The 22,722-nt window shown below is 25.3% G+C and overlaps 3 protein-coding genes and 1 non-coding gene across 5 annotated transcripts; all 4 read left to right on the top strand.

Annotated features, from left to right (window-relative positions):
• The first annotated feature begins 9,444 nt into the window (after positions 1 to 9,444).
• LOC124924960 (RHOMBOID-like protein 8) lies at positions 9,445 to 10,499 on the top strand. Its single transcript, XM_047464941.1, has 2 exons — positions 9,445 to 9,846; positions 10,289 to 10,499. Exons 1-2 carry the CDS (start codon positions 9,536 to 9,538, stop codon positions 10,497 to 10,499), a joined length of 522 nt encoding a protein of 173 aa, XP_047320897.1. The 5' UTR covers positions 9,445 to 9,535.
• A 12-nt stretch (positions 10,500 to 10,511) lies between these two features.
• On the top strand, positions 10,512 to 11,354 carry LOC124923717 (RHOMBOID-like protein 8). The gene is made up of 3 exons (XM_047463681.1): positions 10,512 to 10,948; positions 11,021 to 11,147; positions 11,210 to 11,354. Exons 1-3 carry the CDS (start codon positions 10,551 to 10,553, stop codon positions 11,348 to 11,350), a joined length of 666 nt encoding a protein of 221 aa, XP_047319637.1. The 5' UTR covers positions 10,512 to 10,550; the 3' UTR covers positions 11,351 to 11,354.
• A 400-nt stretch (positions 11,355 to 11,754) lies between these two features.
• On the top strand, positions 11,755 to 11,827 carry TRNAR-UCU. Its single transcript has one exon. It is a non-coding gene; the product is annotated as a tRNA-Arg (tRNA).
• Positions 11,828 to 20,524: 8,697 nt separating this feature from the next.
• Positions 20,525 to 21,670, top strand: LOC124926741. 2 transcript variants are annotated; one of them, XM_047467028.1, is made up of 2 exons: positions 20,525 to 20,909; positions 21,035 to 21,670. In XM_047467028.1, the coding sequence occupies exons 1-2, from the start codon at positions 20,581 to 20,583 to the stop codon at positions 21,660 to 21,662; spliced, it is 957 nt and encodes a 318-aa protein (XP_047322984.1). In that variant the 5' UTR covers positions 20,525 to 20,580; the 3' UTR covers positions 21,663 to 21,670. The 2 variants fall into 2 exon arrangements, with proteins under 2 accessions (XP_047322984.1, XP_047322983.1); XM_047467027.1 differs by having other exon boundaries at positions 21,009 to 21,670.
• Positions 21,671 to 22,722: the final 1,052 nt, after the last annotated feature.

The following is a 22,722-nucleotide window of genomic DNA, read 5'->3' as shown; positions in this document are numbered from 1 at the left end:
TGAGTAGGTCCCACTGTCTTCCTGCTTTATTCATTCGCTTTGTAATTGGTAAGCAATTAAGCAAGCCTTGCTATAGATAATATTTTATCCTTTTTAGCAAAAACATTATACATCATTTTTAGGATATTATAATATAATTTTCACCCCAATTATTTAAATAATGAGATATTATAATATAAATTTATCGGAATTTCAAATTGAAACTCCTTAGTTAAGGGGTTTAAATAGGAGTTCGAATTTTATTTTATTTTATTTTAAAGTATACAAAAACGAATTTTATTATCATTGTTACAAACGTCGTCAATTTATTATCAATAATAAATAATTAATCTACGTTACTAAATTAACTATTTAATTTCTGAAAATTAGAGTTAATAGTTGTCTCTACCTTTTAATATTTTAATTAAATTATTATTCATCAAAACATGTATCGTTAGCCGAATTAGATTTGTTTCGGTTAGAGTACGTCGGAAAGTTAATTGTTTTTTTCAAAAATTTACGAGCTCGAGAACTTGTAGAGTAACTTTTGTTTTCATGTCATATTAGTCATTGTGCTTAAACTATTATTATCATTTTAAATAAATTTAAATTATTTTTCAAAAAATAATTATTAAAAATATTGTGAATGTTAAAATATATTTATTTATGTTACTAATATTATATTGGTTAGAATAATAAATATAATATTTTTTATTTATATCATCCTAATAAAATGAATATTTAAATTATGGGTAGCCCGTGATGAGAAATTCCGGAAAATAATAATAAATAAATAAATAAAGGCCCACCCTATTGAAATATGGATTTATAACTAATATATAATAATTGGAGCATTCATTTAAATCTAAATTTGAATGGATATTGCATAAACAATATTAATTTTTTAGTTAGGCAGTATAAATTGGAATATTGACATGTAATCGTCAAAGTTGACCACCATATACATATATTTATATATATAGTCTCATGACCATGACGAAAATGCTGCCTCATATTCAAAATAATGGTTAATTTAACAGCATGATTTCATTTATATAGAATTAAAATAATTAATTTAATAAGTTAACACTAGTCCGAGTTTGGAATTGTATTTAACTGAGTATTTTTTTTTATTTTTGTTAAATTAGTATCTTTATATTTGGTGAGTTGTGAATTGGAGACAGTATATTAATTAGATTTATGATGATATCCAATTATCCAAATTAAGGAGATAAGCAAAAGAGAAATAGGAAAATTGAATAAAGTTATAATGTTATTATTATTATTTGGATTGAATATATATAGATAAAGATATTGAGAGGGACCACTTTATAGTTGATGGAGGACCAATTGAAGCCGATCTTCTTCGTCCCCAAATTCAACTCTTTCAATGGACATCTTTTCTATAGTCCAGTTTTGAGTTGTCTTTGTCTTTAATTTGATCATGTTGCGTGGCTAGTTAGTTATTGAATACACAATGTTTATAATAATTGGAAAAAAAAAACAAATTCCACAATCTACAAGTATTTGATCATTTGAATTATATATGTTATACCAAATGTTTAAGCTTGGAATTAAAATAAACCCATATGACGTCGTTGTTACCTCATCCAAAAAAATCAGATAATATATAAATATATATGGTGTTTGTATCTCAAACATTAATTTATTTGGCCACCTAGCTATATGTCAGCTTATGTTTACTTGTCTTATTGTGTGTTGTTTGAATCTTTGAAGGAATTAATCCAATTGCGACATATGTATGAATACTAATCATTATAATGAAACAAATAAAACAACTTATGTGTAATATATTGACCGATTTTGTGAACAAACCCAAATTGGTATTTAATTTCATTCAATGCATGGCAGCCAACACTATTTTAAAATAAGAGATCATGTCTTGAACGACAATCTTCCATTTCACAAATTATTCTTATTTTCCTAAAGATTTTTTTTATTAATTTCTTACCCTTTAAACTAGCTACCTTAAATGGATTAAATTGCAAGTAATATGTAAAAATAAGTTATTAATCATGATCAACTTTTTCTACAAACCCTTAATTTGTAGATGAACATGTATAGTGATGTATTCAACATATATAGCCAACTTCTCTTATTATGGACAGATTTGTTAATTGATTTCATTGGTTTTAGATAATGTTGCTTTTGCTTTGATATTTGTTTCCTCTTTGTGTCCATTTCTTTTCAATTTTATAAAACTAACAGGATATTACTCATCAAGTGTGAAAATCGAATTTTGATATTTAATTTAAACAGAAGATAGGTATGACCCGCAAACGATTTTACCGACGATTGAAAATATTATTCGGACTATAAAAATCTGAAACAAAAATCTGATCCGATTAAACAGAATGTCGGACCGAATAAAACACAACATAAAATAAAATATGAGTGATAAAAAAAAAACAAGAGCATCCTCCGATACTAAAATATAATTTATGGAGTCAAAAATAATTTGACCTATCAATTTTTTCAAGTTTAGTTTTATAAAGGGAGAGACAATGAAAAATATATTATACATTTCTTGTCATATTTATTTTCTCTTTTATATATATATATTGTTTTGAAGTTTTTAATCAATTTTATATTATTTAAAACATTTTACATTAATTTAATAAATAACTAAAAGTATTTTTTTGGAGTTTGCTTAAAAAAAATATTATTTTAAACAATACTTATTTTATAAATATTATCTGTATGTAGACATAATTTGTTTAAAAGAAGAAAAAAAAATATTTGAATACATTTCCCATTAAAAAAACATATCACATATATTTTTAAGAGTAATGATAGGGGGAGCGAAAGATTTGCAGCGAATGTGCAGCGAATCTATGTGGAAGGCAGGCATGATGACTCAACATTTCAAATTTTATTTATTTCTCTCCTAGTCATTAATAATTTCTCTCTCTTCTCTTAATTAATAATTTATTTTTTTATCCTCTTCTTCAATCTTTATTAATAATTTATTTTTATAATTAATTTATAAATATATATTTATATATTTTATTATTTAACTTATTTATTTATAAGAAATTTAGAATAATAATAATAGAGACAATAACAAATTAAATAAAAAAATATATATTATATTTGATAAATTAAGATAATAAAAAATTAAATACAAAAATTCTTAATTTTTTTTAAACTAATTATTTCTCTCCTATATATATTTATTTATTTTTAAAACTAGTTATAATGTGGAAAATAAATAAATGAAATAAATGAAATATATAAATATATAATTTTTAAAATTATATATATTTTTTACTTAAATTCTTTAGTAGTTGTTTTTCCTTTTTTCTCTCTTTAATTTTTTTTTTTTGTATTTTATTTTCTTGTAAATTATATTATAAACTTAATTAATTAACTCAAAATGTTATATATTCTCTATTCTTATATTATGGATTAACTCTTATTAAAAAAAATTATTTAATATTAATATATCATAGTTTGAGTTATATTTATTTTGAATATTAGTATATTTGATTTGAATTAGTTTATCTTGACAAAAATTTTATTTTTCATTATAACTCATTTTAAAAACTAATAAATAAATTATTAATATATATATATATATATATTAATAGATGAGAGAAATAATTAATTAAAAAATTAAGAATTTTTATATTTAATTTTTTATTCTTTTAAATATATATTTATCAAATATAATATATATTTGAAAATATATATTTTGTTATTTTTTATTTAATTTATTATTGTCTCTATTATTATTTTAAATTTTATAAATAAGTTAAATAATAAAATATATAAATATATATTTACAAATTAACTATAAAAATAAATTATTAATAGAGATGGAAGAAAAGATAAAAAAATAAATGATTAATAAAGAGAAGAGAGAGAAATTATTAATGACTCGGAGAAAGGTAAATAAAATTTGAAATGTTGAGTCATCATTTCTAGTCAGCCTTCCACATAGATTCGCTACACATTCGCTGTAAATCTTTCGCTCCCCCTATCATTACTCTATTTTTAATTAAGGGAGGACTTTTAGAAGAATTTATGAAGGGAAGATTTATCTAGCTAAGAAGTTTTATTACTGCTTTTAGTGGTACGTAGTGTAGGTAAGACTAATCAAAGAAGAGTTGAAAATGCCATTACTATAATGGATGGATGTAGTGCAAACAAGGAATTTAATATTATTAAATTAAAACATTTACAAAATGTTTTAGCTCAAATATTATTTTTTTTTCTTTTTTTACGGTAGAAAACTGAATGACAATCATAACTTTCACAATTCTTTTGAAAACATTTATCAGAATTAAACATTGATAATTCAAACTAATCTCTACACAATTTTGTACCTTTTTAATCTCTCTTGACAAAATAAAAAAAAAATTCTAAAGTGCATATTAAACCATTAACTAAGTTAATTACAAAAATAACAATGAGAAATAATCCGTTCAATTTTTAAAAATTGAGTAAGTAAAACCAACCTCGCACAACTAAATAAACAAAACAAGATTTTGATACAAATTCAAAATAACTTCTTCTTTTCCCTTTTTAAATAAAGAGTGTAAATAAAACTATTTATGTCGAAAGTAAAATTAAAATTTAAACATACCTTATATTATCATTTTAAATGGTATTATGATTATGATCAAAATATTTATTAAATAGTAAATCATAAAGAAACAAATGTTCAATCCCATCATAGGTCTCGATACTTAAAAAATCAATTAATTTAACAAAAATAAATAAATAAAGATACCAAAAAAAGTAATATATTACACAAATCTTAATTGAACAAATACACAAATGAAATCAAGTTTATCACTAGTAAATAATAATACATAGTTTTTTAATTAAATAAATATAGCATGTTTATTTGTCATATATAAAATTACAAAAAATATAATATTTAACAAATTAAATATTAGTTAAAATATAATTAACAAATATTACTTACTTCAATATATTCAAATTTTGGTTTATATATAAACATTAATATATACATCTCTAATTAATATATATAACTAATTTTGTGTACATAAAACTATATATGGTCTATAAGAATCATGGATTAGAGCTAGATTGGTTCAAGTAATGTTTGGTTAAATATCCAATCGGTGGATAATCGATCAAAGACCTAGGTTGGGTGGTGTTATGGTACGAGACCCGATCAACTTTAGTTAGCAGGTTCCATTTTATATAATTATTATTATTATTTTTTTAAATGGATAAAATCATTTTTATTATTTTATGGTTCACTTGAAATTTGATAAAAAGGATCTTAGGCATATTTTGTGCTGAAATTATTAAATAAATATTTTTTAATGATCTTAAAAAAAAAGTAAAATATTAAGAAAGACTATCTCTACCAAACAAATAGCAATGTTGTATTCTTGTTTGGCAACGCCGCCCGGAGTGGAAGATATCGATCATTCAACCTTTGAAATCTTCTTCCTTTGACTTTATCAACAAAAGTAATAAATTAATATCCTTTAAAGATCTTCCTTTGAAACCACGTTTATGATAATGGGACTTTTTTTAAGAAAAAAAAAAGGAAGTAAAATACAAAGCAATATGCGGTCTAAGATCTCACAAAAAAATGGAAAAAAAGGGTCACCTATGGCTATTAATTAGATCTCAAAATCAATTGAACATTTCAAAAAAATCTAATGGTCCATACAATATTATTATGATTTCTTTTGCATTTGGTATAATTTGGATGTGGTTGGTTACATTTAATTATGTACAAGAGATTTCATAATTGTTTTTATTTGGGTTAAATGTAGCATTTACAAATCTCTTAAATGTATTTTCCAATTTTATAAGTTTGAATCATTTATCTTATAAAATTTTCTCATATTTACAACTTATGAAAAAGAAATCCTTAAGCCACGATAAAGTTTTATATTTATAAATTTTTTTATTTAATTGAAATTTTTTATATGAGTTAATAGGTATAATACTCCATATTTATTCAACTAAGTTTTAAATATCTTTCTATGATTTTGTTTTAAATTGATCATTATACATTTAGTTTTGTTTAAAATTATTCCATTTGTATTTATTTGGTTTGAAATTACTCCTATTATACTATAAATATTTAAAAACTATTTAAAATGTTATAAATTCGTTAATTTGTGTTTAAAATATACATAAATCTATATATATATATATATATATAATGATGCTTAATTTTTAAAGTGTCCGGATTGCCGGGTCGAGAGTTGTGGTTAATTTGGATACTTGGGTCGGATTGTGGGTTGACCCGCCTTTAAATTTAAAACGGTTAAAAATAAAATTAAAAATGCTAGAGGTATATTTCAAACTTGTAACCTAACAAAACAAGTACAACTCTTTAACCAACTAGGCTACTAAGACTTTATATTTTAAATTCAACACCAAATTTGATAAACGCGGAACGTTTTAATATTAATATAAGTTCAACTTTTTAACTAACTAATATATAATGATGTTGAGTAAATGGATACTTGGGTCAGATTGTGGGTTGACCCACTCATAAACTTAAAACGGTTAAAAATAAAATTAAAAATGTTATCCGTAATTTTTTTCACGGTTTTTTATATTATTACTCGTGCAAATGCACGGGCTAAATGCTAGTTTCTCTTATTAGTGGTATATTCATTTTTATTTTTTCTAAATCCTATTGCGGCAAAGTTTTCACTTTCGTTTTGAGATGATTTTTGGCGCATCTATTATGTTTTATTTTCAGACAAGTAGACAACGACGTTACATACTAAGACGACAACAAGATTGTTACTCATCCGTCTTCTCCTTTTTATAGATATTGTGTGTTTGTGGTGTGCCTCCAAAATCATCTAAGTGATAAAGAATATTGATTTTGAAAGAGATAAATATGTACAATAGTTATATAGTTAAAATGTAAATAATATGATAAACATTACAAGATATAAATTTTGTAATATGGTTAAATCGGTCGGCTAGACAAAACTTACACCAAAATGACGACTATCCCTTAGTGAGAATGAATTGTGTGTGAGAATAAATGTAATTTTATTTAGAGACGAAATCGGTTTATTAGTCAAAATAATTTTTAATCCAAATCTAATAAACACAACCTAATTTGAACTTTATGCGATGATGATTTGAAATTAATTATCAAGAGTATTCAAATTTAGAATATAAAATAAGATTATTTATACTTCAAGTTATGTTTTTTCATCTTGAAATTTTGAAAGATTCAAATTATTTCAAACAAAAAAATATAGTAAGGAACAATTTCAAATAAAATAAATGTAAAATGAGTAATTTCAAACAAAATTAAATATATAAAGATTAATTTACGACAAGATAATGTATATGAAGATATTTAAAACTTAGTGGAATGTATTTAGACATAAATATTATTAATTAATTTTTTATATTGAAATTAAAATTTGTAACTTACAAATATATAGTTTTCATAATTGATATATTTAAATAATAGTATGCATATTTTAAAATATTGAATGTTATAGTAGTAATTAATTCAAATATTACATATTGAATTTACTAAATTTTGAGAAAAATTTGATTGAAGAAAAAAAAAAGTTAAAGATTGAAATAAATTTAAAAGAAAATGTTAAAGTCAATTTGATTTTAGATCAAAATTTGGGGGTCAAATATAACCAGTATTAAGTTTAGGAATTATTTTAAGCAAATTAAATTTTTAAGAAGAAAAAGTTAATATAAAGAATAATATAATGTGAGTTATAAATTAGGTTAATATTAATGAATTGTAAATATTGGAAAATTTATAAAAATCGGATGTGCAAATGGTTTATCTGAATTATAATTGTTTAACAAAAGAATATTTTATTTAAGTTGTAAATATGGTATTTAATCATTGATTTTTAGTGTTAATACTTCAATGTTTTTATAATACCTATTCAATAATGTCATGTAAAAAGAAATATTTCATGGCAAATAAAATACTTAAATTTAAAAAGGCTTACTTCAAATAACAAAGAGTTTGGGCCACATAGAACATTCAATAATATCCCATTCTTAAGAGGTCTTACAGAATAATTGGCCCACTAACTCAAGCAGTTTCATCCATAAGTATTTAGTAGAATGATTTTTTAAAAACAAAGGAACTGATTTTAATATACGTGGTTAATAATGACGATTATAATTCTTTGCAAAGTTTTTTATTTGAATGGTTTTGTTAGAGGGTTTTTTCTCAGTTTAATGGGTAATTAATCATGGATGTGACATGATGGTATTTATATACACTACCTTCATTTTTATTTTAATATTAATAAATACAATTAAATATATAACCTTACTAATATATTTATTTATTTTTTATATTTTTTTTAAGTTTTTTTAATAATAATATAAATTTTTATATATTACCTTATATATAATATTAAAATTTCTGTTTATATATTTTATTTAAAAAAATAATTTTTTTAAAAAATATTATAGTACAAAAATGTTTCATGGAGTTTTCTTGGAAACTACCGAGCAAGAAGGATAGTAAACAAATCCCAAAAATAAAGGGACGATAATAAAAACAATTCTCAATGGCAAAAGGATTCCTCAAATTTCCATTCCTATTAATATCGAGAGGTTCCTCCCAAAACTTATCGTTCATTTATACACTTAGTCGAAACTTTACAAAAGAAAGTCACGATTCCTATCACATATTTGGGTTTATCTTCATTCACAATTTAGGGTGAACGGAAATGATGCACTGTCTTAAGCTTTAATGTATACTTAAGCATCATATCGGGTGTACCCGCACCTTACCCATGGAAACCAAAACTTTTAAAGTCTAATTCAATCGAAATTGTAATTCTTGTCTTGTAACCGAGACATTCCTCCAAACTTCCAACAGTATGTGATAACCTTCGCAACAGACTAGGAATCTAGAGGGTCTCTTCGTCATTATTTACTTTCAGGGACAAACTTTTCTAAAATATAAAAACACTTTTCACCTCCTTCTTTTGAATCGCACTATTAAAAATATATTTGTGTTGTTTTATTAATTTTAATATTTTGTTATTTTATTAAAATTGATCTAACCAAACAACCGACCGAGTCGATCATTAAACCGATTAAACCGAACTTAATTATTAATAAACCGAAATAGATGGTGTGTAATTTAGGCAAACCGACCCAATCGGACTGATTCCATGCCTATATATATATATTTTCTTTTATAAAAAACATGAGTAAATATATGTTCAAGAACAAACAAAGAAGTAATTGTTAAAGATTTGAACTACAAATGTTATCTCTTGTAATTATTATATAAAATTATTTGTTACTTATAAAGAAAATAAATAGGGTAGTATCCAATTTAAATTGTAATAAGTCATTTTAACTTGATATACAAAGAAAGTATAGGGTAGTATTTGATATTTATTGAAACTTGGGTATAACTGATAATTTTCCCGCCCGATTATTCAAACTTCTCCCTCCCTCTCTATGATGGAGCTCCATAATAAATCATGAGCTTCATCTTCTTGATTCAAGAACCTTGTATTTCTCTCGAATTGAACAAGATCTGATTCTTAGTTGCAGAATCATAACAATGGCGGAACCGATCAAAATCCAAACCAATATCGACGTCCAGCCATCTCATTCCATTCTTTCTCTTGATGTCGTTTCCAAAGACTTGCACAAGGAGCAGAAGGTTCCGTTCTTCAGATCTATCTCGCAGAGAGGGGATAACACATGGCTGATCTCTCTCTTCGTCATCATACATTTGGTGGCTTTCACTTCCACGATGATCGTCAACGACTGTTGGCACAACTCTCATGGCTATTGCACGCTCAAATCCCTAGGGAGATTCTCCTTTCAACCTCTTTCCGAGAATCCTCTTCTTGGACCTTCTGCTTCTGCGTCAGTCGCTTCTCTTGCTTAATTTCGAATTCAATATTTTCGATCATCAATTATAGTTGTAGTTCTGTTCAAATTTTTCAATGAACGCATCTGATATCTTAGGGATGTTTGGTATTCTATTATATGTTGTGGATTACACGATCTAATTTTTGGTATTTATAGATTTGAAGCCATTATATATTGAATGCAATAATATATACCTAAAGATGGTGGACTTCAGTATACATGCTCATCAATTCCTTTGAAACTGCTTCTGTTTTTCAAGATTACAAGGTTTGAATTAGGGTAACATGCATGGACATGAAAATCTTGGTGTTCTTGAGCAATTTAGAAACTTCAGCATCATAATCCAGCAGAATCATGAAGTTGAATATATATAATTTCTTTTGACAGAGATTCCAAATGTGATTGTTCTATGTCTTCTATTAATTGGTTTTTGCAGAATGGATGCAATGGGAGCTGTTCGCCAGTCACTACTAGTACAAGAACACCAAATGTGGCGGTTATTCTCAAGCCCATGGTTGCATGCAGGATTCATCCACCTTATTGTCAACCTTTCCTGCATTATCTTCATTGGAATTCAGTTAGAGCAAGAATTTGGTGCATGTAAATATCTTTTATTTTCTTGTAAAAATATGTTGATTTCTCTCTAATAATGGGGTTAATTTGCAGTTAGGATTGGGCTGGCTTATGTTCTCTCTGCAATGAGTGGTAGTTTAGTTGCTGCCTTGTTTCTAAACGACAAACCTTCTGTTGCATCATCTGCTGCACTATTTGGATTGATTGGCACTATGCTTTCAGCTCTTGTTCAAAACTGGACAACTTACAGCAATAAATTGACAGCTATTGCAGTTTTAGTCTCTGTTTCGATAATCAATATTGTACTGGGCTTGCTGCCTTATGTGAACAATGTTGGGAATATGGGAGGATTTATCTCGGGTTTTCTTTTGGGATTTGTGGTGCTGTTTAAACCTCAACTTGGGAAAATGGGTCAAGGAAAAGGTGCTTTCTTTGAGTATGAAGTAAAATGTTCTGCCAAGCTCAGGCAGAAACTTGACAGACCCGTGTTAAGGAGCACGGTTCTGTTTATATTTGTGGCATTGTGAGTCTTGGAATAATATCCTTTGTTTATAAGTTTTGTTTTTCCTATCTGATTTAGGTTTGTTGTGTGCAGAATGGTGGGGAGTGCTGTGGCTGTTTCTTGTGGTGTTAATATAAGGGAGTACTGTTGGTGGTGTAAATATTTGGATTGTGTTCCTTCCAAATGGTGGAGCTGTAATGGAGATCAAATGAAGTGTGAGGTATTGATTGATATATATTAGTGATTTTGGGATTGATAATTAATAGATGATTGAAAATGCAGATGGGTGTGAGTACATGGCAATTGACACTGACTTGCATGAGTAGTAGTGATAGGTATATGGACTTTCCATTCACCAATATCTCGCAAGCTAGAGTCCAGGATTTGTGTGATATGATATGCTCCTCTCCTCTCCTTGTTTAGGATTCTTTCTTTCTTTGTATAAGAATTTGTGACAATCTTTTCTCTCATTACTGCTCTTTTTGGGCATTTCTGTTGGATGAATTTTAACACCCAAGTCCTAATGACTCTTTCTTCTTTGAAATTCATATTGGTTGATTGAAATTCCAAGTCCTAACTTTGTTAATTTATGTCAAATTTGGAATAAACTGTTAGGGCAACAGAATTGCCATGGATAGGATGATGATTAATATTGAGTATAATATTTAGGGTTCGACTAAGTATTTTAACAGGTACAATTATATTGTGCAATAAAGAACTTATTTTTGATTTATCATTTCTCCAATTCTATTTCTTTGTAATTCTAAATAATTAAATTACTAATGTTTCTGGTTTCTTATAAAATATATATTAAACATTGACAAGCAGCACCCATGGCCTAATGGATAAGGCGTCTGACTTCTAATCAGGCGATTGTGGGTTCGAGTCCCACTGGGTGTGTTTTTTTTTTTTCATTATTTTTCTTGGGTTTTTCATTCTCTATTAACAGAAGGTCTGGTTATTTATTGAATGAAGCCAAAAAAAATGGGATTAGAATAAAAGTGAGCAAGCTAGCTAGGTGAATAATAATTGATGAGAGTAAAAAGGGAATAGTAAATTTATCATTGGCAGTGCTAACCCTAATTAAAGTTTCATTATGGGCCACATTTATTTCTCTTGTGGCTCCAATTAATGCTGCTAGTTATCTCATGAGAATTTCATTAATTGGAAATGCATGCTATATATATAAACATTAAATATTTTATATAACAAGTTTGGACAAATAAATCTTAATCCATTTTAAATATTATAAACAAGTTAAATAAAATGGTCCTTAAGTAAGTAGAGCATCAAATACATGGATAAAACTAACCCATATCAAACCTCAGATTCTTGGTCCTGCAATCAAACTCGCCCATTATTTATAACAAGTGTTACTGTCGAATCAAACAAAACCTAAAATAATAATAATAATAATAATAATAATAATATGTATTAGATCAAACTGGCAGGCAGCGCGCCTCAAACCAAACAGATAAAAATATATATTATAGTATCTGTTTTAATTTGTAGGGGGGGCTCTAGAAGCTAGCAGCCTTTTCCATTCTGAATTAACGCTCAACTGATGGAAATAATGATTGAAAGGGATTTGACAAATAATAAATGAAACATCTATAATTAATTAATTAATTATATACTTTACTTTTTAATGCTAGACAATAGAAATTCATCCACTCAACTTGTAATTTATTTTTTAATTCATGCTAATCAAACCAAATATCAGTCTAAACCCTAATCAACTTGATAACCCTAATTTATTTTTCAGATTGCATGCCCATTTAGAGCTAGTTAATTTGATATCTAAAAATATATTTCTATCACATTACTATTATTTTAATAAATTAAATTAATTAATTAATTCATCCATTAAAATATTATTAATTTACTTTTATTAAATTTTAAATATAAAAGAATAATTTGATAATTCAAACTTTTTTTCTTTCAAATTCTCATAAAAGACTGGGAAAATAGAATAATATGTTTTAAACCTTGGTTGTGACATCGAATGAGTACTTATAATCCTTTAAAAAAATCAACATCAAACAAGCTCTAAAGGAATAATATATTGAATGATGGCTTTTAAATGTTGGATTTTTCTTTATTTTTGACACAATATTCATAAGTTTCATAAGTGGGAAGGAATCCTCAAAAGTAAGCAAGCAAGCAAAAAGAAAGAAAGAAAGTACTATCCATCATTAATATTTGTCAAATAAAATAAAGATCAGTAATTAATGGGTTGCATTTTAATAGCCTATATAGCAGCTACACTCTATATATAGTAGGTATCAATACAAATATTATACAACCCTATACAACCCTTTTTCATTATTTGAGGTCCCTAATTAATGAAGTTTCTGTTTTGCTATCATATATTTTATATTATGTGTGGTTATACAAATCTAAAAATAAAATGAATATATATATATATCTTATTTATTTTTAATTATTCAATAATTTAATTATTAATTAAAGTATTTTTACTTTATTTTTATAAAAGCATGGTTGGGTAAGAATTAATTGAATAGTCCATTAGGTTATTAAAATAATCCATGGTCATTAATCAAATCAATAAATTTATTAATTAAAATATTAAATATATATATTTTATTAAATATTAATACATTTTAAATATTTTTACTAATAATTCAAAATTTCACAAACCTGTTTTAAACAAAATTATTTAAATAACCACAAATGAATAATTAATGACCCAAATCAAAACAAAGGGCAATACAATTTCCAAATAACTCAGACATTAAATAAACTTTTATGTATTTCTAAAAATATGTGGATTCCTAAGGGAGAAAAATGCCAGCTCATTTGGGTGTTTCTTAAATAGTTGTAAATGTTATGGCAAATCAGATTAGAAGACAACAGAATTCATTGAACGTTATTGTATCAATCGTAACAAATCTCATTATTTGACATTTTATTTATATAATTTGGAATTAGAGTGGTTTGTCTTTGCTGTCTTGTTTTTTTTATGTGGCGATTTTTTTTAATTCCTGTTAGTTGTTGAAAGAGATCAGTATATTGCATGACAAAATCTCTGTTTTGTTAGCATTTGTATTTTTTAATTATTTGTTATGTTATTGGTATATTCATATTGATTCTATAATGGTTTGTGTTGTTGTTGGCAAAGATACTATAATAATTTGAAATGAATAATTTGTGACAAATAGCCATGTCAATTAAAATGAATGGATTTTGGTATTACGAATGAATCGACGTGTTTATAGTTAGCATTGAATAGATTTGTATATAACATAATATCTTGTTTTTTATTTTGTTAATTATTATAATTTTTGTCTGAGAATTTTGAGATTTACCGAATTTAACGAGTTTAAACTCGAGGAATAAATATAATGGTGGTAGCTAAGATGTCCTTGTTTGACCCACTTTTTAATATTTGGAGTGGAATTTTGTAATCTTTATTATGGTTGACCCATATCCCATGCCTCCAATGCAATCTCAATGGTGCAAACGTCTCATCTTAGTTATAATGGACGGAATTTAGTGTGTTTTTTAACTTTAAGTTTTATCTTCACATATCAACTTGAAATGCTTACCATGTGCCCCTCAATATATATATAAATAGCTTTTCTAGAACAATATTATCACATAGTAGAATATTTTATATAGGTAGTGATGGGAACACATCTGATGAGCGTGAATAAATCTCGACTTTATAATAAACTAATATATTAATGGTAGACACTCATTTTAAATATGTGCATTAGTTTTAACTATACGTGAATAATAACATCAAATGTATTTAATGAATAAGTTGGCTAACCTGAAACAAATAAGTATATAAATAAAAGTGATTTAGCGTATCAAACACACAACGTTATTTCGAATAAGTTGAAATACTTATTGAATTGTATTTGTGGGTACAAATAAGTTGGAGAAAATAAATTGAATCAAACTATACTCATATCTCATCAACAAACTATTCTGAAAGATCATTTGTTTAAACAAGAGATTTGACACTTTTAAATGTGAGAGAGAGATAAATTAAGAATGAGTTCAACTTAAGAGATAATTTATTATTAATAGTTATATAGTCATGAATATTAAACTCTTTAATGTTAATATGACTTTTAAACGAGTTAGAATTTAAACTATAATTGTCTAACAAACAAACATTAATGTAATATTACCTAGCTAATATTTTTGTTCTCGCAATTATTGATCCAAATAAAAATAATTTTAAAAAAATAAATGTTAAATTATTCGGAGTAAAGCGACAACTAAGCTAAGATCATTAGCGATGTAAACTATAGTGACAACGAGGGAAGGGTCCAACTACCGTTACTATTGACATTTAGCGACTTTAATTAAGACATTTCTTCTCGTCGCTATTTTATTTTTATACAAATATTTTCATTTATTTATTTTTTTCAGCGATAAATAATGCAATCTATATTGATCGCAAACACCAATAAATATATATATATATAATTTAAAAGAGGTAAGACGAAAGAAAAAGACTAGCGCATGAAAAAATAAAATAAAATTTTATTTGTCAACTCACTTTTCTTTTCTTTTAATCATTAAAATGGTGTGTATTATTTCTCGATCTTCTGTTCTCTCCAACTAAAAATATTTTACATTGGCCTCATTTAAAATGAAATCATATTTAAAAATCCAACTTATTTAAATATAAAATATCCTGAATTCAACCCCAGTATTACCTCTAATGTTGTATTTGGCACTATCTTGAGTGGATAGAAGAAATAAGATTCTTCTAAAGTGATTACTAATCTCAATTAAATAAATATTACTCCATTCATTTTCCTATTAAATTGTAAGAAAAAAATTCAATAAGAACACACCTAAACTAGACTTTTAAAACAGAGTTTGAGAGTAAGTTAAGCAAACAAAATGAATTTATGTCCTAACATTACTAAAATGATTATATTAAGATATTATAATATCTTATAATATAATATTTTTTAAAATGGTAATATATTGATAAAAATATTGTCAAAGTTTAATTAAATGTATCCAAATATAATATATATTTTTTGAATTCTAGAAATGCAGCATCATTCTTTCATAATCATCATAATTCCGCTTGAATTTAAGGCCTTTTTAGTTGCATCAAATTTAAATTAGATAAAAATATTTTTATTTACAACTATGTTAGTGTGTTAATGAACTTAAAATAAAATAATGAAGAAATTAGAATATATCATGTGTAGTTTTTTAATAATATTAAATTAATAAAGATATTCCAAAATTTACTTTTATAATCCAATGTATAAATAACAAATTTATGTTAGTAAATAAAACATGTTAAATTTAGTATATTTGAATTTTCAAATAATTATCTAATGATATGTTCTTTAATAATGTTCAAATATGTTCTTAATCTTATGGCTTAGTTAACTAAGCCATGAGATTAAGTTGATCACCTTATAATATCTTATGGCAGAGTCAACGGGTTGACTCAAGTTGATCACCTTATAATATCTTTATTATTATATTGAGTGAAAAAATGGTTATGTTTATTAGATATATGATTTAAATAATTATATTGAACATTTAGATTAATTATATTATATTAGAAAAGTTAAAATACTCACTATTATATTCATTTTCAGAAACATATATAACCAACCATTGAAACATAAGATCTTGTCAACAACAAAGAAGTTAAAACTTATTTACATTGTTTTAAAATAAAAATTAAAGAAACAAGACTAATATCAACGATTTTGTGTCCAACTTTATTTACAAAATGAATATTATAAATAATATATGTGTTACAAATTTTAAATCGTTAATAATATAACGATACAAAAAATAAAATCACAAAAATTATCATGATTGAATATTAAATAGTTGTTGATAGTAGCTTACATTATTTTTTTACAAAATTAGTGATCGATTTTGTGTCCAACTTTATTTACAAAATTAATATTATAAATAATATATGTGTTGTTAATAATATTATGATAAAAAAAGGTCTAATATCAGCTATTTTGTGTCCACCTTTATTTACAAAATTAATATTATAAATAATATATGTATAACTTTTAATGAATAATAACATTTCCTTACCTCTTAATTTAAGCGGTTCATAATTAAAATCGTGATTTTTTATATAATAAAAACCATTTTTATCGAGCTATATATCTTTATTAATTAAAATTGATATTTTTTTGTTATTAACATTATATAACATGAGATACCTTGATATATAACTAACTGGTTTAATTATTAATCATTATAAAAAATAAAACAAACTGGTTAAATTATTAATTAATCATTATAAAAAAAAAAATATCAAATAAAATAAAGCCTTAACAATAATATGGATTATAATTCCAAAGAAACCTTTAAATAAATAAAAATAGATTATAATCTAAAATAAAAATGTTTAGAAAATAATCTATTTATCAAACAAACATACTATATATATTTTAAATTTTAACCTTGTAAATTTAATATTATATAAAAGAAAATAATGACAAATAGATATTTTCAAATTGATTACTCATACCAGAAGAGGTCATTTAATTGAGTCGGCAAGTAAAGATAGTCAATCTCATAACAAACAATGAAATTTTATCTCATTCATAAATCTTGATAAGAACAAATGAGAAATAACGCCCTGTTTGGAAACCTAGTTCCGTGGAACTAAAGTTAAGTTTGGATTATTTTTTTAATTTACTTACAAAATTATTTATTTTTTAATATTTTATTGAGATATTAATTTAAATAAAATAATATTTTTATTTTTAATTATATATATATATATTAACAAATTACTCTAATTCAATATTATGACTAACATATTTTTTTTTATTTTATTTCTTTAATAAAGTGAGGGCACATTCAATTTTTATTTTGAAAAAATAAATGAATGGCGTTCACAATCATGTGGTTGGTCTTCTAAGTAAGTGATGATGGCCTGCTGAGAGAGCAAGGGCGTGGCATGGGTGCCAAACAAAAATATATTATTAATTATATATAATATAAATTATTATGTATATTATTTCATTTGAATTTTTTTTTTCTAAATTTAAACTCTTAAACATTTTTATTTTTAAATTTATAACTTAAATCTGATAATTTACTTATTTGAACTTATATTCAAAACAAACTCATGTATTTAATTTAAAAAATTAAATTGATATTTCAATTAGTCAATTTTAATATAAATCAAATATAAAAACTATGATCCCCTCTTCTAGCCTAGTGGCAACAAGAGGTGGATATCCCCAATGTCTCCATGAGGTCCTGGGTTCGAGCCCGTCAGGCGGCAAGTTCCGCGCCTGGTTAATTGGTTAAGTATGTTTGCGGGCTATGTACTTAACCCGCGGGGATTAGTCGCACTCCATAGGAGCAGCGGAACCCAGCGTTCTAAAAAATAAATAAATATATAAACTATGTTCTATTAAACAACTTATTCTTTAATTTGGATATAGATATGGATATAGGTAAAATATGAAGAGTTAAAAACTTGTGTTAATGAATGGCGGATATTTATCTGGTAAGTTGTAACAATATCTTCTTTTAGGTGTATAATTATTATCTAAAATTATTTATTATTTAACTCTTGTCAACACTCAAACCAAATTATTAATTTCTAAATAGTTACATAAGTTTTAATTACATAGACATTGTTTTGACTTTTATTTTTATTTGCCTCACAATAAAAGACAACTAAACACATTTTTTTTTCTTTTAATTTTTTGTTGATGGGGGTAATAATTTTTTGTTCACTTTTTCATCTGTTTAATTTGTTTTCTCTTTTTATCTTTTTGTTTGGATTTGGAATTTGATATATTTGTTTAGGAATTAAGGTGTCTAAAAAAGTATAAAATAACTAAACACCATTTGTTGGTTGTTTGAAATGCTTTCATTATTGTAATTCTTGTCATTATTTTAACTACATTCTTTTTTATATAAAAATGTCAATTAAAAAATAAATTAGTGTCAATTGTTTCTTATAAATTCAAATGACTTGTTAAAGACTTAATACATTGAATTTGAGAAACAACTAAAATAATTGCAAACATTTTTAGACTCTTCTCATGTTAGTGTGGGCTACTAGCCTTTTAGGAAACCAATTAATACTTTTGGAAATGTTTTTTTTTATTAATTATCTATATCTCTCTCTTAATTAGATCGTGACAATAACATTACAACCACATATAGAAATTTATTAAAATATTAAAATATTTAGTAGACTCTAAATACTTATTGATTTGGACTGTGTTAAGCTATAAAAGGCACTACTAGCTAGGTCACAGACATCTTAATAAACCCTATATATATATATATATAGTTATTAGTATGGTCATGACTATATATATTAATGGACTATATATGACTAATTATATCAATCACCAAACATTCCAATTCCTAAAATTAATTATATAATAGGATTTGATATAATACTATAAATATATATCTCATATGTATTATATAAATTTAATTCTCTAGCTATATTCTAATAAAATGTTATACAAATAAATAATTGAAGAATTGAGTAATGTAATGGTAAATCAATCAAGCTCTTAAAATGAAGTATATTGAGTTGGAAAACGGAACCAACATACATGACAAAATAATGTACTGTATGGTCAAAGCAACAAAATTATATAAAATATATCTGTTTTATTTACTTTGGCAGTTTCAAATGGGCAAAAAGGAAGTCATCCCCATGAAAATTTCATGTATGTTTTGTTGTTGGAGCTAGTTTGATGTTGTTTTTTTGGATAAAATTTGGATATTTATAAAAAAAGAAAAAAAATTGTTTGATGTATAAAAAAAAAACTAGACCTTTAAATAATAAAATTATAAAATAGTTGAGTATTTTTAGTATTTTGTATATTTTAAAGGACGATTTAATTTATGAAAAGACAGTAAATGAGATTTTGGGTTTTTGGGTAAAATCCTAAAATAATAAATATAGAAACAGCCTTGTTGTCTCTGTTTTTTTTATATTTAAATTTGTAGACTCTTTAATAAATTATAAGACATTTTAAGTTCCCACTAAGAAAGTTTTAATCTTTAAGACTAAATTCAAATTTTTTAAAAAAATGAGTTCATAAGTTCTAATATTTACATTTAGATTAATTTTAATGAATTTTTAAATAAGAGAAACTTAATCAATAATGTGAACATATCAAATAAGATTTCTACTATTTATAATTTGTAATAAAACAAGAAAAAACACAAACAAAGCAAGATGTGAGTTATTTATGATTGATTCATAGAATAATTTATAAAATCAATTAAAATAAGGATATTTTGTGGTGGTTTGTTTGATTTGGGATATTTGGATAAAAAAGAAAAAGTTTTTCATTGATTTGAATAAATAATTAAGAAAGTGTATTATTTGAGACCCAAATCCAAATAATAAATAATAAAAATCAAACAAGACCTTAAATTAATTTCCTTTTGCCCCCATTAAACAATGAAAATGGCAGATTACCAATCATCCTTTCCCCTATATAGGAAACACCCATCATTGCCTCTTCAACTATCATTTTCATTTTATAGAAACCTAATATTCTTCTTCTTTATAAGATATATTCTCTTCTTCTCTCTTTCACCTCCCCTCCTGTTTTGTTTTGTTTTGTTTTGTTTGGTTTCTGATGATATGATGGATCTTTCATATACAAACTCTGTCAATGGTTACTACTCCTTCCTCACTAATGGAATCGATGATCTTGAACATCTTTTCATCAACACTAACTTCATGTCAATCCATTTCCTACAAAAATCTCTGTTTCTCCTCAGATCACTTCATACCCAGCTTACACTTTTGGTCCAAAAACTTGATTTGCCTGTTGGGGAGAAATGGTTGGATGAATATATGGATGAGAGTTCTAAGCTATGGGAAGTATGTCATGTTCTTAAGTCTGGTATGTCTCATATGGAGAATTTCTACTTGGAAGGATTCAACATCACTTCCCCTCTTGAAAATCATCGATATCTATCTCCCCAAGTTCATCTTCAGGTCTATTTTTATATCAAAATGAATAAGTATAATATTTATGAAAAAACAGAGGAAAATTATTTGAAATTATTTCTTATGGATGGTTGGTTGGTTTAACAGGTGATGAACGCTCTATCCCTTTGCAGAATACACGCCAATGGATTGGAGGATCAAAACAGGAGATTAGTTGAGAATAGGGCTGAGCCACTCCCACTCTGTTCCGACGAGAAACTCCCGGTCGAGTCAAAGTTAAATGGGTTTAATGGATTCAGGGGAGTTCTATACGCTATGAGAAACGTAAGTTCACTTCTACTTGTGATCTTGCTTTACGGACTGGTAAACTGCTCGCCGGAGCAGAGATATCTTCTCCGGGGAGGAGGAGGATACGATTCGTACGATGAAGAAGGGTGTTTTTTATTCGGATCTGGGTTTATGATATCGAAAGGGAGATTGCAACAGAGGGTTGAAACAGAGATTAACGCGATCGATGGGCGTCCGGGCGTTTTGCTGTACGAATTCAAGCGGTCGAAGGCGGCCATGGAAGAGCTGAAGAGGAAACTGGAGAGGAGGGGATATGAGAGAGGTGGTGGGAGAGGGGTAGATTGGGGAAAAGAAGTTGAGATTAGAGAAAAGGTTGATGATTTAAGGGCTTGTTTGGGGATTCTGAGATCTGGGTCTGAAAATATCATAGGACAGCTTGATGATTTCTTTGATGAAATTGTCGAAGGGAGGAAGATGCTCTTGGATTTCTGCAGTAGTAGTAGTCATCACTGATACAAAACTAAACAAACAAACAAACAGAGCCTTCAAACAAAACTGTCATTTCTGCTTGTAACTTCTTTTTTTCTTATTATTTTTATATAATCTTTTCATATAACATATTATTTTTGGATATCAGATTGTGTTTATTCATTTACTAATATTGTTTTGGATCATTTAAAAAAAAAAAAAAACACAAATAACCTTAATTAACTCAAATTTACATAACACACCAATAGTTTCCTAGAAGTATCTGGATGAAATAAGTCAAGTTATATTTTTTTTAGTAAATAAACTATATTATTTAAAAAAAGGGTAATTTATTTGTAATTAAATTGTAAACAAGCAAACCCTAAATTATAATTTAAATGTTAATATTAATTGACTTTTTAATTTAAATAATAAAATTGTTAAATATTACTTTCAACATATGCTATACATTTATAGTTAATTAAGCACTAAATTCTTTTAAGTAAAAAATTATTAAATAAATATTCAATATTTTAAAATAAAGAGAATATGTTTTTAAAAATTAATTGATGATTTAAATGTTTAATAAAATTGGTTGATGATTGATTTTAATTTAATTGAAATAACTCAAATTTAAAATAAACAATCCAATTATTTTTTTACAAATATCAATAATTATTAAAATATCAAGGATTTATTATTATTTATTAAATTATCATTAAATCTACTCTAATTAATTAATTTCTTATTTTAGTTTGTAAATGAATTGATAATTAATTTAACACATAATTCTAAATTATAATAGATTTTAAAGTTAATGTTTATATTAATTATAGAATTTTTATTGTTTTATTTAAATAACAACTATATAAATTAAAATTAAGAATAATAATTAAGTTGTAAGGATAAATTATTAGAAAAAAACATTTAAATGATAATATCAATGAATACGTTAACCTATGTTTATAATTTTTTTAACAAAATAAAACTTGTGAGTTTATACCGAATTGTGATTCCAATTTTTAAGAAAAGTCAAATTTTGTTTTTGTTTGTTGAATTTTACAAAATAATAAAAATATGATATTTATTTTTAAAATTTAATAAT

The sequence above is a fragment of the Impatiens glandulifera genome, chromosome 2 (assembly GCF_907164915.1).
Source record: "Impatiens glandulifera chromosome 2, dImpGla2.1, whole genome shotgun sequence".
NCBI classification, from domain to species: domain Eukaryota; kingdom Viridiplantae; phylum Streptophyta; class Magnoliopsida; order Ericales; family Balsaminaceae; genus Impatiens; species Impatiens glandulifera.
The sequence above is the reverse complement of the archived record's forward strand: the minus strand, read 5'-3'. Positions and strand labels throughout refer to the sequence as shown.

What these genes read in the sequence shown, in the direction of transcription:
- LOC124924960 (XM_047464941.1), top strand. Translation starts at nt 9,536, where the DNA reads ATGGCGGAACCGATCAAAATCCAAACCAATATCGACGTCCAGCCATCT. An exon ending in CTTGGACCTTCTGCTTCTGC is followed by an intron (nt 9,847 to 10,288) that starts GTCAGTCGCTTC and finishes TGGTTTTTGCAG; the next exon opens with AATGGATGCAATGGGAGCTG.
- LOC124926741 (XM_047467027.1), top strand. Translation starts at nt 20,550, where the DNA reads ATGATGGATCTTTCATATACAAACTCTGTCAATGGTTACTACTCCTTC. An exon ending in CTCCCCAAGTTCATCTTCAG is followed by an intron (nt 20,910 to 21,008) that starts GTCTATTTTTAT and finishes TTGGTTTAACAG; the next exon opens with GTGATGAACGCTCTATCCCT.
- LOC124923717 (XM_047463681.1), top strand. Translation starts at nt 10,551, where the DNA reads ATGAGTGGTAGTTTAGTTGCTGCCTTGTTTCTAAACGACAAACCTTCT. An exon ending in CTGTTTATATTTGTGGCATT is followed by an intron (nt 10,949 to 11,020) that starts GTGAGTCTTGGA and finishes TGTTGTGTGCAG; the next exon opens with AATGGTGGGGAGTGCTGTGG. An exon ending in GAGATCAAATGAAGTGTGAG is followed by an intron (nt 11,148 to 11,209) that starts GTATTGATTGAT and finishes TTGAAAATGCAG; the next exon opens with ATGGGTGTGAGTACATGGCA.